The following is a 13,172-nucleotide window of genomic DNA, read 5'->3' on the forward strand; positions in this document are numbered from 1 at the left end:
CTTTCAAAAACATCCAAATATTTGATTCAATGCTCATGAATTCTTTATTGTTCAGAAACAATACTTCTAGCAGCTTGGTCAATTACTAATGGATTGCAAGAATTATCAGTATCAACCCAATATAGACACATGATTACCATGCAGTATAATATTCAACATTCAAACTGCATCCTCAAAATATCTTTCTTTTCCACTGAAAATTAGCCTGTTAATAAATCTTGAAAAATAGTACAAACTTCACTTTCATGTAGACACTGATTTCTTCATGCCTTATTGTTTTATAGGGCCTCCAGTAAATGTTACATGCAACATCTTCATTAATAGTTTTGGATCCATTGCAGAAACAACAATGGTAAGATGCTCTTTATGGAAAATTCAATATATTAAAGTTTATTTATTTAGTATACGGCATCACTGATGTACGACACTAATAAAACACATTATACACACAGACAAATATAAGTTTAAAAGAAATATCAGCAAATATATGTACAACATACATAAAATAAAGATAATCATAAAGATAAAATATTAATTTAAGGTAAAATAAAATAAAAATACCATGATGTAGCACTATAAAGTCACAACAGGATAAATGTTATAATTCAATAGGAAACTAACCATCTAACTACAACATATTTGAGTGACCATTGTACACAAATGAATTTGAAATAAGTCCCTAAATATGTGTAAGAATAGGTGGTGGAGCAACTAAAAATATTATGCATTTATTGCATAATAATTATGCATCATGGATATACAGTATAAATAAATAAATAAATAAATAAATAAATAAATAAATAAATAAATAAATAAATAAATAAATAAATAAATAAATAATTATTAAACTAGGCTATTTATATGCATTATGCATCACATATATGTAGTACTTTAATGTAGTTTTAGTTAGTAGGATATCATTCTATAGATGCATGCTTACTTTTGAAAACATTACAGAGATTAGAGATTCAGATCAGACAATTTCACTAATATCTAGTTATATTGGAACTAGTTGTCAAAGAAAAGATTGTATTGGTAAAACAGTCCCTTTACATTATATAATCTTTCAAACGTTTTATATAAAGAGGTGTCATTTGATTCTTCCTGTTTTGGTTATTCATTTAGCAATAATGGATGCATGTGTATTTTAATTATCAGTTAATAATTATTTTTTTAAAAAAAAATATGTTAAATCTTGCTTGTTTCTATTATACAAATTAAAAATAGAATGGAAAAGGTACGTAGATATAATTTATCAGTACAATTGATTTTAGGCCCAGTTTACACAAAACAGGACTCCATGACGTAACTATCATTATGTGAAAATGACAATCGGTATGTTATGATATCATCATCATTATGAACTTGTATCATATCTCATATAAATGTGCAATATGAATCCTAATACATGATCATCCTATGAACAAAGAAGAACAATGCCCTTTTCATGAGCTGGGAGCAGAGAAGCTTTGAAAAGTACTGCAGCAAAGTGATTATTCAGAAGCATGAATATACAGAGTATAAATGAGATTATGGAATTATTCTTAAATTAGAGTAACATACAATGGATACAGTATACACTATGCATACATATATATATATGTACACTGTATAGTAACATCAGATAAGGAGTAGTGTTTCACTCTGTTCTTTTAAGAATTATGCAATGAACAATAACCATTTTAATAGAATTAAGTCTATTACAATACATTTCAAATATTTAAGTATTTTATTAAATACTAGATCATGCATATATTATTATTTATCATAATTCTCCATTCCAAACACCAACCCCACATGCTCACATTAGATTTCTTCTAAGATTAGTGTTATACCGTATATCAGTTCAAAGAAACCATACATATTATACAATCTATCATGCAAGCTACATCTTCCGGTATGCATATTGTTGCAGTTCCAGGAAGCTCAGCCTAACAAATACAAGATGTGCCAAGTCTGCTTCTATACAGTGACAAAACAACACTGCTTCATCTTTCCATTGATTCTCTACTCCAAACTTCCCTTCTAATTTTAACCACTGTGCTGTTTCTCAATTTAAAAAAAATAGAAAATAAAGTTATTAATGGAAGGAGCAGGAAAAACCTTTTGCACAATAGCACTTTGTAGGTCACCAGTGGCCCAGTATAAGCAGAAACCAAATGTTACTATTTTCCTTGTTTTTGAATTTATGACTGTCACACAGGTGACTTGATCAGGAGAATATAGTATATAGCAATGGGATTAATTTCATTCCCATGGCATTTTATTTTCGAAAAACTCATTAATTGTGAGATCAAGTTTATACACATCATCTTAATATAATCTATCCTGCTAATTATTGTTCTTGAAGTGTTTGATTTATGATGCTGTATATTAGTTTTTTTGTTTGCCTGCTATATAAATCTTATAAATGTATTTTTTTTAAAATTAAATCTGAAAAAATATTGAATTCAGGGGATTATTTGGAAATAAATAAAACTGCGCGTTTCATGATGTCTTCAGGTATGTGCATCCTGAGAATTGCATGATTCTGACTATCTATTTCAAACCATATACTATATAATAGGAAAGTGTTATACAGGACAAGTAAGTGATTAAAATGCTGCAATAACTTTCTAGTGTGGAACATTACAGCAGCTGTGCCTTATTGTATAGAGGGAAAAAGGAAATTTAATTGGTTGATAATCACAGTAAAAGAAGACTCCTGAATTCCATGGATATCCTAACAATACCATGCATAACCAAGAAAAGACATAAATCAATTTACGGTTCTCACTCAAGGGGTAAATGACAATGTTTAAATTATAATATTTTAGACATATTATATGAAAATCTAGATCACATGATAAATATATAGTTTTGGGAAAGGTGGAGGAAAAAAGGAAAGAGCCACCAGCAGCAAGATAGGTTATACAATGTTAGAAGACCTGATGGGCCAGGAGACCATCTATCTATTTGTTGCTGGAAGCCAACACTGACTTCTTTGTGAGATATTGGGACATGATAGCAGTGTTCCAATATCTCAGGGGCTGCCACAGAGAAGAGGGGGTCAAACTATGTTCCAAAGCACCTGAGTGTAGGACAAGAAGCAACAGATGGAAACTAATCAAGGAGAGAAGCAACCTAGAACTAAGGAGTAACTTCCTGACAGTTAGAACAATTAACCAGTGGAACAACCTCCCTCCAGAAGTGGTGAATGCTCCAATACTGGAGGTTTTTAAGAAGAGACTGGACAGCCATTTGTCCGAAATGGTATAGGGTTTCCTGCCTGAGCAGGGGGTTGGGCTAGATGACCTCCAAGGTCCCTTCCAACATTATTATTATTATTATTATTATTATTATTATTATTATTATTATTATTATTATTATTATTATTATTATTATTATTATTATTATTATTATTATTATTATTATTATTATTATGGATATCAGTTTTTATTCCTATTCAAAACTTGAAGCAACTGAAGTTAAGGGTGGAAGATTCAAGATAGATAAAAAATGCTGTTACCCACAGTGCATAATTAACTCAATGAATTTGTTGGCAAAGATGGCGATCAAAGCAGATGAATTTTAAAAAAGGTGAACATAGTTATAGAAAATAAGTGGAAATATATCACTTCCAAAAGAAGAGAAAAAAGGCATAACATTATCAATTGCTAGAAACCATGAGGGGGTGATACTATTACACTCAAGTCCTCCCTGGGGACTTTTCATTGGTCCATGGAAAAAAAGTAATGGATCTTTAGCCTAACCAGCATAGCTGTTATATGCTGGAAAAGTGTCAGTTAGGAAGTTCATGTTAAAATGCAAATTAAATACATTTCTGTCATAACTTTAGCATCACTTCAGGATAATGATAAATGTAAAGATAAAGTATGTAAAAATAGCAGAAAGCTGGCATACTTTAGTTGCCAAGTGAATTCTCAACAATTGTTTCACCACTAGTTCAGTTACTTAGTGATAGGTTTTCACTAGAAATAAGCATAAGCATGGGGATTACATAAAAATTAGTACATCTGCAGTCACAATCAGCAATCACACCTTTGGGCATGTAGCTTATTAGTGAATTCATCCCTGTCAAATAAATTTATCACAGCAAAAAAAAAAAGGCATTACTGAAATTTGTAATGCTAAGTATAGCTAAGGTTCAGAAAATATTTTGATGATTTTCAAAAGAACATATATTTTTCATTTCAATATCACATTAATTTTTCTACCTTCTCCAAGATTTTCAGGCAGCTAACTACATTATCCAATAAGAAGGACAAAACCATTGTAATTCTAATTAGATTAGAAATAGCATTAATTATTCTAATTAAGATTTTCAACAAATCAAAACAAAAATATTGCTTGGTATCTGTGTTGCTAGAATACACCATTATAAGGTATGAGGATAGCAGAGTTCTTTAATTAAGATTCTCTAATTTTTGGCATGGTCTCAAAATTCCACCTTTAATTCTACCTTTCCACCTTTCAGCCTTTACCCACTTATTTCATAGTTATATATATATCTATATCTATATATTGATATTGATTGCACCTTAGGCAGTGTATTTACCTCTTGAGCCACAGGTTCTCTCTCGCTTTGTTAGCTTTCTGCAAGGGGAGAGATATGTGTCATATGTTAACTATTAGATTACCTTGCTAGGCCCCAAACATGGGGCAAATCTTTATTTCCTGTTTTCAGCCTTATCTCAAAGGCCATCGAACAGGCTGTAGTCACACCGGACAGTTCATATATTAGTGTAAATTACTAACAAAGAATTAAGGGAGGCTGAGATACATTTCTGACTCATTAGTCTTCATCAGTCAGTCATACCCTTCTGAGATTCGAACCTGGGCTGATTGCACCTTAGGCAGTGTATTTACCTCTTGAGCCACAGGTTCTCTCTCGCTTTGTTAGCTTTCTGCAAGGGGAGAGATATGTGTCATATGTTAACTATTAGATTACCTTGCTAGGCCCCAAACATGGGGCAAATCTTTATTTCCTGTTTTCAGCCTTATCTCAAAGGCCTGCTATTCTGTTGGGGGAGGGTTTGCTTGGTTGGGGAAAATGTATTTGCTTTGCTCTTCTCTGCCCTCCTTCCATCTGAAAGGAATGTGGTCTGAAAACATCTGTCTTATCTCCAGACAACTGAGCCTAGGACCGTTGGGAAATGAAGAGAGAGAGAGAGATCTTGAGAAGGGGGCTAAATCATAGGTTCTCAAAACAAACTAGTACCTATGGATTGGCTGGATTTCAAATGGACAGTTGGACATTGGGGAGAGGGAACCTGAATAGGCTGTTTGTTGTAACCTTTCACATGTGAAATCTTCAGACCTTGCTTTGTCTTCCTGCTATCACTAACTCTCAATAAAAGTTACTTTTGAAACAATGCCTGTTTCAGGAGTTCTGCTTTCTTGGGAGATCTAGTTGAGACAGGTCCTTTTGCCTGAATCTCTTTAAAAATAAAGCCACATAGTAGAACCTATTCATTCCTACATTAATTATTGACAATATAAAAGCATGAAGCACCATATTTGATTATAACCTTGCTGAGATTGCATTAAATACCATCTGTAAGCACTAACTGAATTCTTTTGCAAACATATTAACTGAAAACTAATTTAGAACTCCATTTGAATGTAGAAATTCCACTTAGCATAAGTTTCCCATTCATTCCAGCACACGAAGCAATTTTCAATCCATGTTCTTTTGTCTAGAGTAAACTTTAGTGAACTGAAGTGACATATTTTTTCAAAAAAGGTTTAATGAGAGAAACACTCAGACTACTATTACAAAGTTAAAGATAAGTAAAGCTGCAAGAAGAACTTGTAAAGAACATTTTATATACAGCTTGAAAAAAGAATGTCTTGCACATATGGGAAAGGAATTCCTTTTGAAATAGTTATAACTCTCCATTCAGAATGGGGGCAGTTAGAGTAATAAACTGGTATGAAATAGCCCTTGTGCTTGTATTGTTCCATTATTTTCAAAGATCTATACTATATTGTTTATGTCAATTACATGTGTTTTAGCAATGAGCCTAGGGAATAAACTCCTGCCCTTAGATTAGTCTAACTGCAGCTTTAAAAAAAATAGTTTATGAAAAGCAGAATTCCATTATTATTATCATGTTCAATTTCTCCTGTTGGACAGAGGACATCAGCAAAGTTTACAAAAGTAAATGTAATGTAAATGGCCATTGTATGTATTGAACATTTTTCCTATTTTATTAGCCTCAATATGAAAATGAAACAGCACTTTTCCTTTGGAGTTCTACTAGCCTGAACGATTTAAGTATGTAGCATTATTCAAATACCTGTTATTCTTATTTCTTTTATTCTACATAAATCCTCAAGTTTCAGATAAGTACAATATAAACATTTTAAATAAATAAAGCAAACTACTAGATATAATGTATGATATGCACGAAGAATCCTCCATATATAAAATAAGTGTCTCCAATCTCATCCACCACTCAGTCACTTTTGTTGGCTCTCCAAAAGCAGAAGCAGGATATAACTTAGAATTCCCTGAGGTCTATCTAAATTTTTAAACATGTTTTAAGACATTTCCTTTAAAATGCAGTGACAAACCTCTATTTCTTGTTTCCAAGAAAACTGTCTGAACACATCCATGTTATCACCAGAAATTGCACTCAACTTCAAGCAGCTATGTCTCGTGGTTATGAATTTGTTATGTTTTTAATCACAGGACCATTCTACCAAATTCAGTTTGGTAGTTATTTTTTTAAAAAGTAAAAAGTTAGTTTTTTAAAAAAATTGAGATCAGTATGCATTCACTCAATTCTGAACAATAGTAATCAAACTGAAAATCCAGGAGTTGTTGGTAGTTGTTCTTAGCAAGCTAACATAACTGTTTTGAAAGAAAAATCAAAGCCAAAATGAAATTTGTAATAATTGTGAAACAAAAGTGGGAACAGAAAATAAGAGAGCAGAATAGAAAAAGTTCATTTAATGGTCAACACTAAAGCTTATATTTTAATGCAAGGGAATCAATTTATCTCTGAAACTGAAATAAGGTAAGAACTTTCTTTTTATTTTGTGACTTTGGTCAAATTAATATAATTATTATGAATTACCTTCAGTCCTCTCCTGCCAGCTTTTGCCATGTTCATTAGGAATTTATGAAAATAAAAATATTCTTCAGGGAGATTCAAGTGAGCACTGAGATAATTTTACAATAGAACTGAATATAAAAATTGAGCCATTATTTTATGTCCTGTAAGGCTGAATGGCTTAAAGGTGCATACATAATCTTGAATAGGTCACTGAACATACATTCTATCTCAAAGAACAGAAAGGGAGGTCATATCTAAACTCTTAAATGTTCAGCTGTCAATGAACATCATCAGAGACTGTATTTCAGAAAGTGCCAACATTGCCACAAGGATTTTAATTCTGCCTTCATGACTCACTAAGCAGTTTCTATGGTTGGAGAAGTTGTCAGAATTGATCAGGTGAATATAGAGAAAAATATAGAGAAAGAAATTAAGGGCTGGAGAAGAAAGGACTTTTCATTTTTTTAAAGTCTTACATATATTTTAAATGAATATAAAATATATTCAAAATATAACTACTACATTAGCAACAACTGGAAGATTTTAACTTGTTTTTCTTCCAACCAGTTTCCTCACTGTACACACTCATTTTGAGGTAGGCTATGGTTCTAGGTGTCTTAAAGTGGCAAGTTTCCTAAATCAGTCAGCTATACCTTCTTCTCTTATTCACCCTTTTCCTCTGACATGAGGAAAATAGTAAAACAGTAAAATAAGGTAAAGGTAAAGGTTCCCCCGCACATGCGTGCTAGTCGTTTCCGACTCTAGGGGCCGGTGCTCATCTCCGTTTCAAAGCCAAAGAGCCAGCACTTGTCCAAGGACGTCTCCGTGGTCATGTGGCCGGCATGACTAGACACCAAAGGCGCACGGAACTCTGTTACCTTCCCACCGTAGTGGTCCCTATTTTTCTACTTGCATTTTTACGTGCTTTCGAACTGCTAGGTTGGCAGAAGCTGGGACGAGTAACAGGCGCTCACTCTGCTACGTGGCACTCGGGATTCGATCCGCCAAACTGCCGACCTTCTGATCGACAAACTCAGCGTCCTAACCCACTGAGCCACCGTGTCCCTAAACAGTAAAATAGTTCATAGCAATTGTAATTTGAACCTGGAGCTCTGCATTCCTAGTTACTTATTATACCTTTGGAAATCATGATTTTAACTCTTGAAAAAAATCCTGCAAATGTACAGCTATTAAAACATATTTTTGGCTTCTGGTTCTGCGCAGCTAGCACACTAGCTGAGGGATCAAGATGATCTGATTCCTACAGCTGATTTCTCCCTCTTTGGGGACCCTAAATGGTCCCAAAGCCAAAGTGGAAAGGAAGAAGGGAAGCCCAGCCAATCCTGGGGATACAGTGATTGATCCAGATGTCTGGGAAAAGCTCTCCAAAAACTGACAGAAGAAAGGCTAGCGTCATTTGTGAGTCTAGCCCAGGCTACATGCAGCCGAAGCCAAAAAGTACTAAACTAAGCATGTTTGTAAACAATGTGACTGAACTGGGTAAGAATATTGATTTTCTCTCTCCTACCTGACTGATTTCCTGAGAAAAAAAGAAAAAAAAATCCCAAGTAAAAATCTGAAAGTGAGGGAGGGTATCTTTGTTCCACCCTCCTCTAAACTGAAGAAGTGAATTAAGTTTATGGGGAAAAATTGAAAAATTGACTGGTGCTGACATCTAGTGGTCGAGGAAAATACTGCTCAAATATACAGCCCAGAAACAAAAACCTCTTGTTATGAACTTCAGGGTGTTGATTAAAGAAAGAGCAGCTGTTACAAAAGAAATGAGAACATTGTGGACTATCTACAAAGTGAGAACTACAAAACTTAGAAAAAATTGTCCTTCCTGGATTATAAATATTTTTTAAATTGCAACTTTAAAGTAATTGGCAGAGAAAGGACTTTTGGTCATTATGGAACATCAGAGATCTGCAGAAACAACATACCAAGAAAAAATAAATACTTACCAGGAGGAAATGTTTGTTCTGTTGCAAATGATATTAACTTCAAACCATGATGAAATTAAAAATGAATTTGAAAATTTAAATCAATGCATTCTCAATTTAACCTCACAACAGTCAAATGATCAGAAAACAAAGAGAGAGAGAGATCATGTAAAGCAGACAACTGAATATAAGCTAGTGGAGACTCAAGTGGAGAAGGACTTACTTTGAATATTGAAAAGATAACTCTAAGATTACAAAGTAAATTTGAGGATGAGGAAAAAGATTTGACAAAATGGATTGCTGAGCCTTTGGGAGTACCACAAGAAATGGGGAGACAAGGGAAGATGAGAGAAATCTTCAATGAATATGAAGGGGCAAAATATTTTTACAAAGACATTGTCAGGACCTACTTCAAGCCACATCTTAAGAAAGCAGAACTCTTGGAAACAATTTCTTCCAAGCAGGAACTTTTATTAAGAATAGGAGATAGCAGGCATAATAGACAGAATCTGAGATTTCCCGCACAACACAATAGATTATAGTGTCCCCAAGCAGGACCCCACCCCATAGATTGATACCCCCCCATGTGGGATAGCCAATCCCCAAGTGTTAAGTCCATTGTGGGAACTGAGGAGATAATATCGGCCCATCTCCAGCTCACGCAGCGAGGGTTGGCAGCTTCTTCACACCTTTCTCTGGGAGCATAGACAAAATTGAGACATTGAGATTAGATAACTCTATTCAAAATGTTTTGAATAGAGTTAAAAGATTAGATGATTGGATTTAAATGGAAAATTTAAAGATTAAACACAGGTTTAATTATAGGTAAAAAGAACATAAAGAATTTGGAAATAAGTGTATACTAGTTCAAGAGGGATACATATTTTAAGTAGTAAATTATTTTCTTTTTTTCTTCTCCTTCTCTTTTTCTTTTACTCTCTCACGTCTTTTCTTTTTCTATGTCTTTCTTTTGTGTCTTCTTCTTATTTATTTTTTAAGATATGAAAATAGATTTAAATACTTTAAGGTAATTAATTCTGGGAAAATTTTAACCAGTAGAAATGTTTTGAACATTGTAGGGAAAATAAATTTAAATAAGAATTGTAAACAGGATTTGTGATGAGATAACCAAGATGACCAGATAGAAAAGAAACATGATATTGATGAGATTATTATTGGTAGAAATTTTAGAAAAATCTTTATATTTAATCTTTACCTATTAAATTAATAAGAATTTTATTAATTATTATTTTATTAATTATTTATTAGGTTCCAAAGAGAATATTATTGGAAGAAGAGAAAATCAAGAAATGTTATTATGTGGATTTGGGAATATAGAAATTAAACGTTAGTGATTACTTTGTAAATATAAACCCAGACAACATGCTGTTTACCAAATATCAATATGTTTATATTTTTAAAAAATCAATAAAATATATTTTTTTAAAAACGCATATTGTTGTCACCTGTCCCAAATTTATTTCCAAAGTTTCATTAAGAACTTCTTACACATACAGACATATGTGCACATATAAAAAGAGAATGGGCTTGTAACTAAACTAAAATGAAGCTTGCTTCTTTGACATTTGTATGTTACTGAATCCAGCAAAATCTGGTTATTTGGTGAAATGATTGTTAAGTAAATTAATGATATGGCACAATATCTGAATCCAATCAGTTTCTTTGTTAATTTAAAAAAATAAATTCTATTTCTTTCTGATAAATGCTGAATAAGAAGAGAAAATGTAAGGTTTATTTAGTAACCTCTTTACACAAACATGAAATTATTTATAAATATTCTCTTTGTGTTTATACAGAATTTGAGAACTTTGCTTTTATACAAATTCCTGAAGAGAATAGAGATCAGAATGTGCCCATTCATTGGTTAGGTTTTATACAATAATATGCCTAATATTTAAAAGTATATCTTTAAAATAGGTGTAAGGCTAAATAATTGGTTTTCATTTTTGGAAAAGTTAATTAAATACTCTACATATTGTTCAATTAAATGAAACAATAAAAAAATCATTTTTTGTTTTTTTCCTTAGGATTATCGAGTGAACATTTTTCTTCGTCAGAACTGGAATGATCCACGCCTTGCTTATAGTGAATATCCAGATGACTCTTTAGATTTAGATCCATCCATGCTGGATTCAATCTGGAAACCTGATTTATTTTTTGCCAATGAGAAGGGTGCCAACTTTCACGAAGTAACAACTGACAATAAATTGCTTCGAATTTTTAAAAATGGAAATGTTCTTTATTCTATAAGGTAAATTGTTGAGCACAAAAATATGAGGTTATGACACAATTTCATTATAATCCAAGTTCCATTTAGGCATAAATATTGTTGCTTTTATAGACTGTACATATTTCACATTGATGTATATAAGTATATAACTTGATCTTCAAGATATAAAATAACTTGTGCAATTATTGAAGATTGATTCAAATGTCATAAGTAATATAAAAACTAATTGATCCCCCAAAATATTGGAAATTTTAAATTTGAAAACAAAAAGGCAGAACTTTTCTAAGGATAAGATGTATTAATTCTTAGTGTAAAATTAAGTCAGACACTGGATATCTTGTGATAACAAAAGTCATAACTTCTATACTTTTATTCTTGGAGAATGGATCAGTTTCGTTCTTGTTTGCTTCTTGCTATAAACAACAAGCACACATGTTCACCTCAGCAAACATCACCATTTCTTTTACATTCCCAGAATACCTCTACAAAGTACAACCATAATATTCAGAATTTTTTAGGGAAGGGAGTAAAAAGGGGCAAAATCAGTAATTATAAATAACAATTACTAAACACCTTAGTAGAATTTTTAACTTCTCAATTTTCCCTCAACAATTAAAGAGTTTGTATCCTCCTGCTCTAAGCTTTCTATATTTGTTGCTATCAAAAGCCTGTCATATAACTACATCCAATATTTAAACATTCTTCCTTTTCCTTAAATGTTCCATATCTTCATTGCGTACATTAGGTCTAAGTTATAGTTTATTAGCATACAAGACATTGCAGAATATACATGTTGTAGATTACATTGATTCTGAATAAGGGTTTTATACTTCTGTGCTTATTCAAAGATATTTACTTTTTTTCAAAATGTATCTGGATTAGGCTTTCTAATCATTTGTTCTTTATACTATATATCTTCTGTCAAAATTCTTTCATTGATTTTCCCAGATTTTTAAGTCTAAAGTGTACAGAGGATAACAAAGCTACTCTTATTTGAAATTAAGGATTAATATTCTTTGTAACAGAAATGGTTCATATGATTTTTATTTGAAAGACTGAATATGTTGTTTTAATAATAATTTCACAAATCACTAAGAAAGCTACATAGAATGAGGTTATGTGTACCATATTGCTGAACATAAGCACAAACTGCACACAGAGAATACTGTAAAATTACTAAGTTTAAAGATATTTATTCATAAATAGGTTTTTCTGATTTTATGAGGTTTGTTTCCAAGAAAGTGTGGCAGAATTGCAGTTTTAAAATCAGTTCTAGGCACTTGGAGTCTAATACAAAGACAACTTTATAATATTTAATCATTTAAATGAACTGCAGTTTATTGTTTTGTATTAATTATACATATGCTGGATTTGCCAACTTTTCTCCTTATTGTAGATGGATGTAAGGAAATATATGTGAAGAAAGTATTCTTTTTGCCTCATTTTCTTTGCATTCTATCAGGTTGACTTTAATACTTTCCTGTCCAATGGATCTCAAAAATTTCCCAATGGATGTCCAAACCTGTATAATGCAACTGGAAAGCTGTAAGTATAAAATAATCTATTCGTAGAAAAAAGCCATGAGATACATTATATGCTATTATTTGGGATAATATGAACTTCCATGTGCAGGAAACTTTTTTTAGCTCTCAGGATTCCAAGCCAGTGAAGTAAGAAATTTGGCATGTTGAAGTCCCAATACATTTAGTGGTCATTCAATTGAGTAATAATGTTTGGGGGAAAAACAAAAACATTATAGATTACATAATCTTGGCAGAGAAGAATGTTTTCTGATACAAAATATCTCCATTTGTTATGGGGAACTTTAGTTAGGGTGAAAATATTCATAAACCTATATGAGACAAACTTCGGCTATACCAGCAATTTTCAGCTTGAGGGGAAGATGTCAACTTT

General features: G+C 32.2%; 1 protein-coding gene across 1 annotated transcript in view; it reads left to right on the top strand.

Moving 5' to 3' along the window:
* GLRA3 (glycine receptor alpha 3) overlaps positions 1–13,172 on the top strand; it is a gene marked incomplete at both ends in the record, with an annotated part of 72,893 nt that overhangs the window by 29,376 nt on the left and 30,345 nt on the right. Inside the window, 3 exons of the mRNA XM_081333223.1 lie at positions 285–352; positions 11,056–11,279; positions 12,721–12,803. Coding sequence (XP_081189349.1) covers positions 285–352; positions 11,056–11,279; positions 12,721–12,803 — 375 coding nt within the window. The remainder of the gene's footprint in view (positions 1–284; positions 353–11,055; positions 11,280–12,720; positions 12,804–13,172) is intronic.

Source organism: Vipera berus (genome assembly GCF_964194415.1).
Source record: "Vipera berus genome assembly, chromosome: 7".
In the NCBI taxonomy this organism is placed as follows: domain Eukaryota; kingdom Metazoa; phylum Chordata; class Lepidosauria; order Squamata; family Viperidae; genus Vipera; species Vipera berus.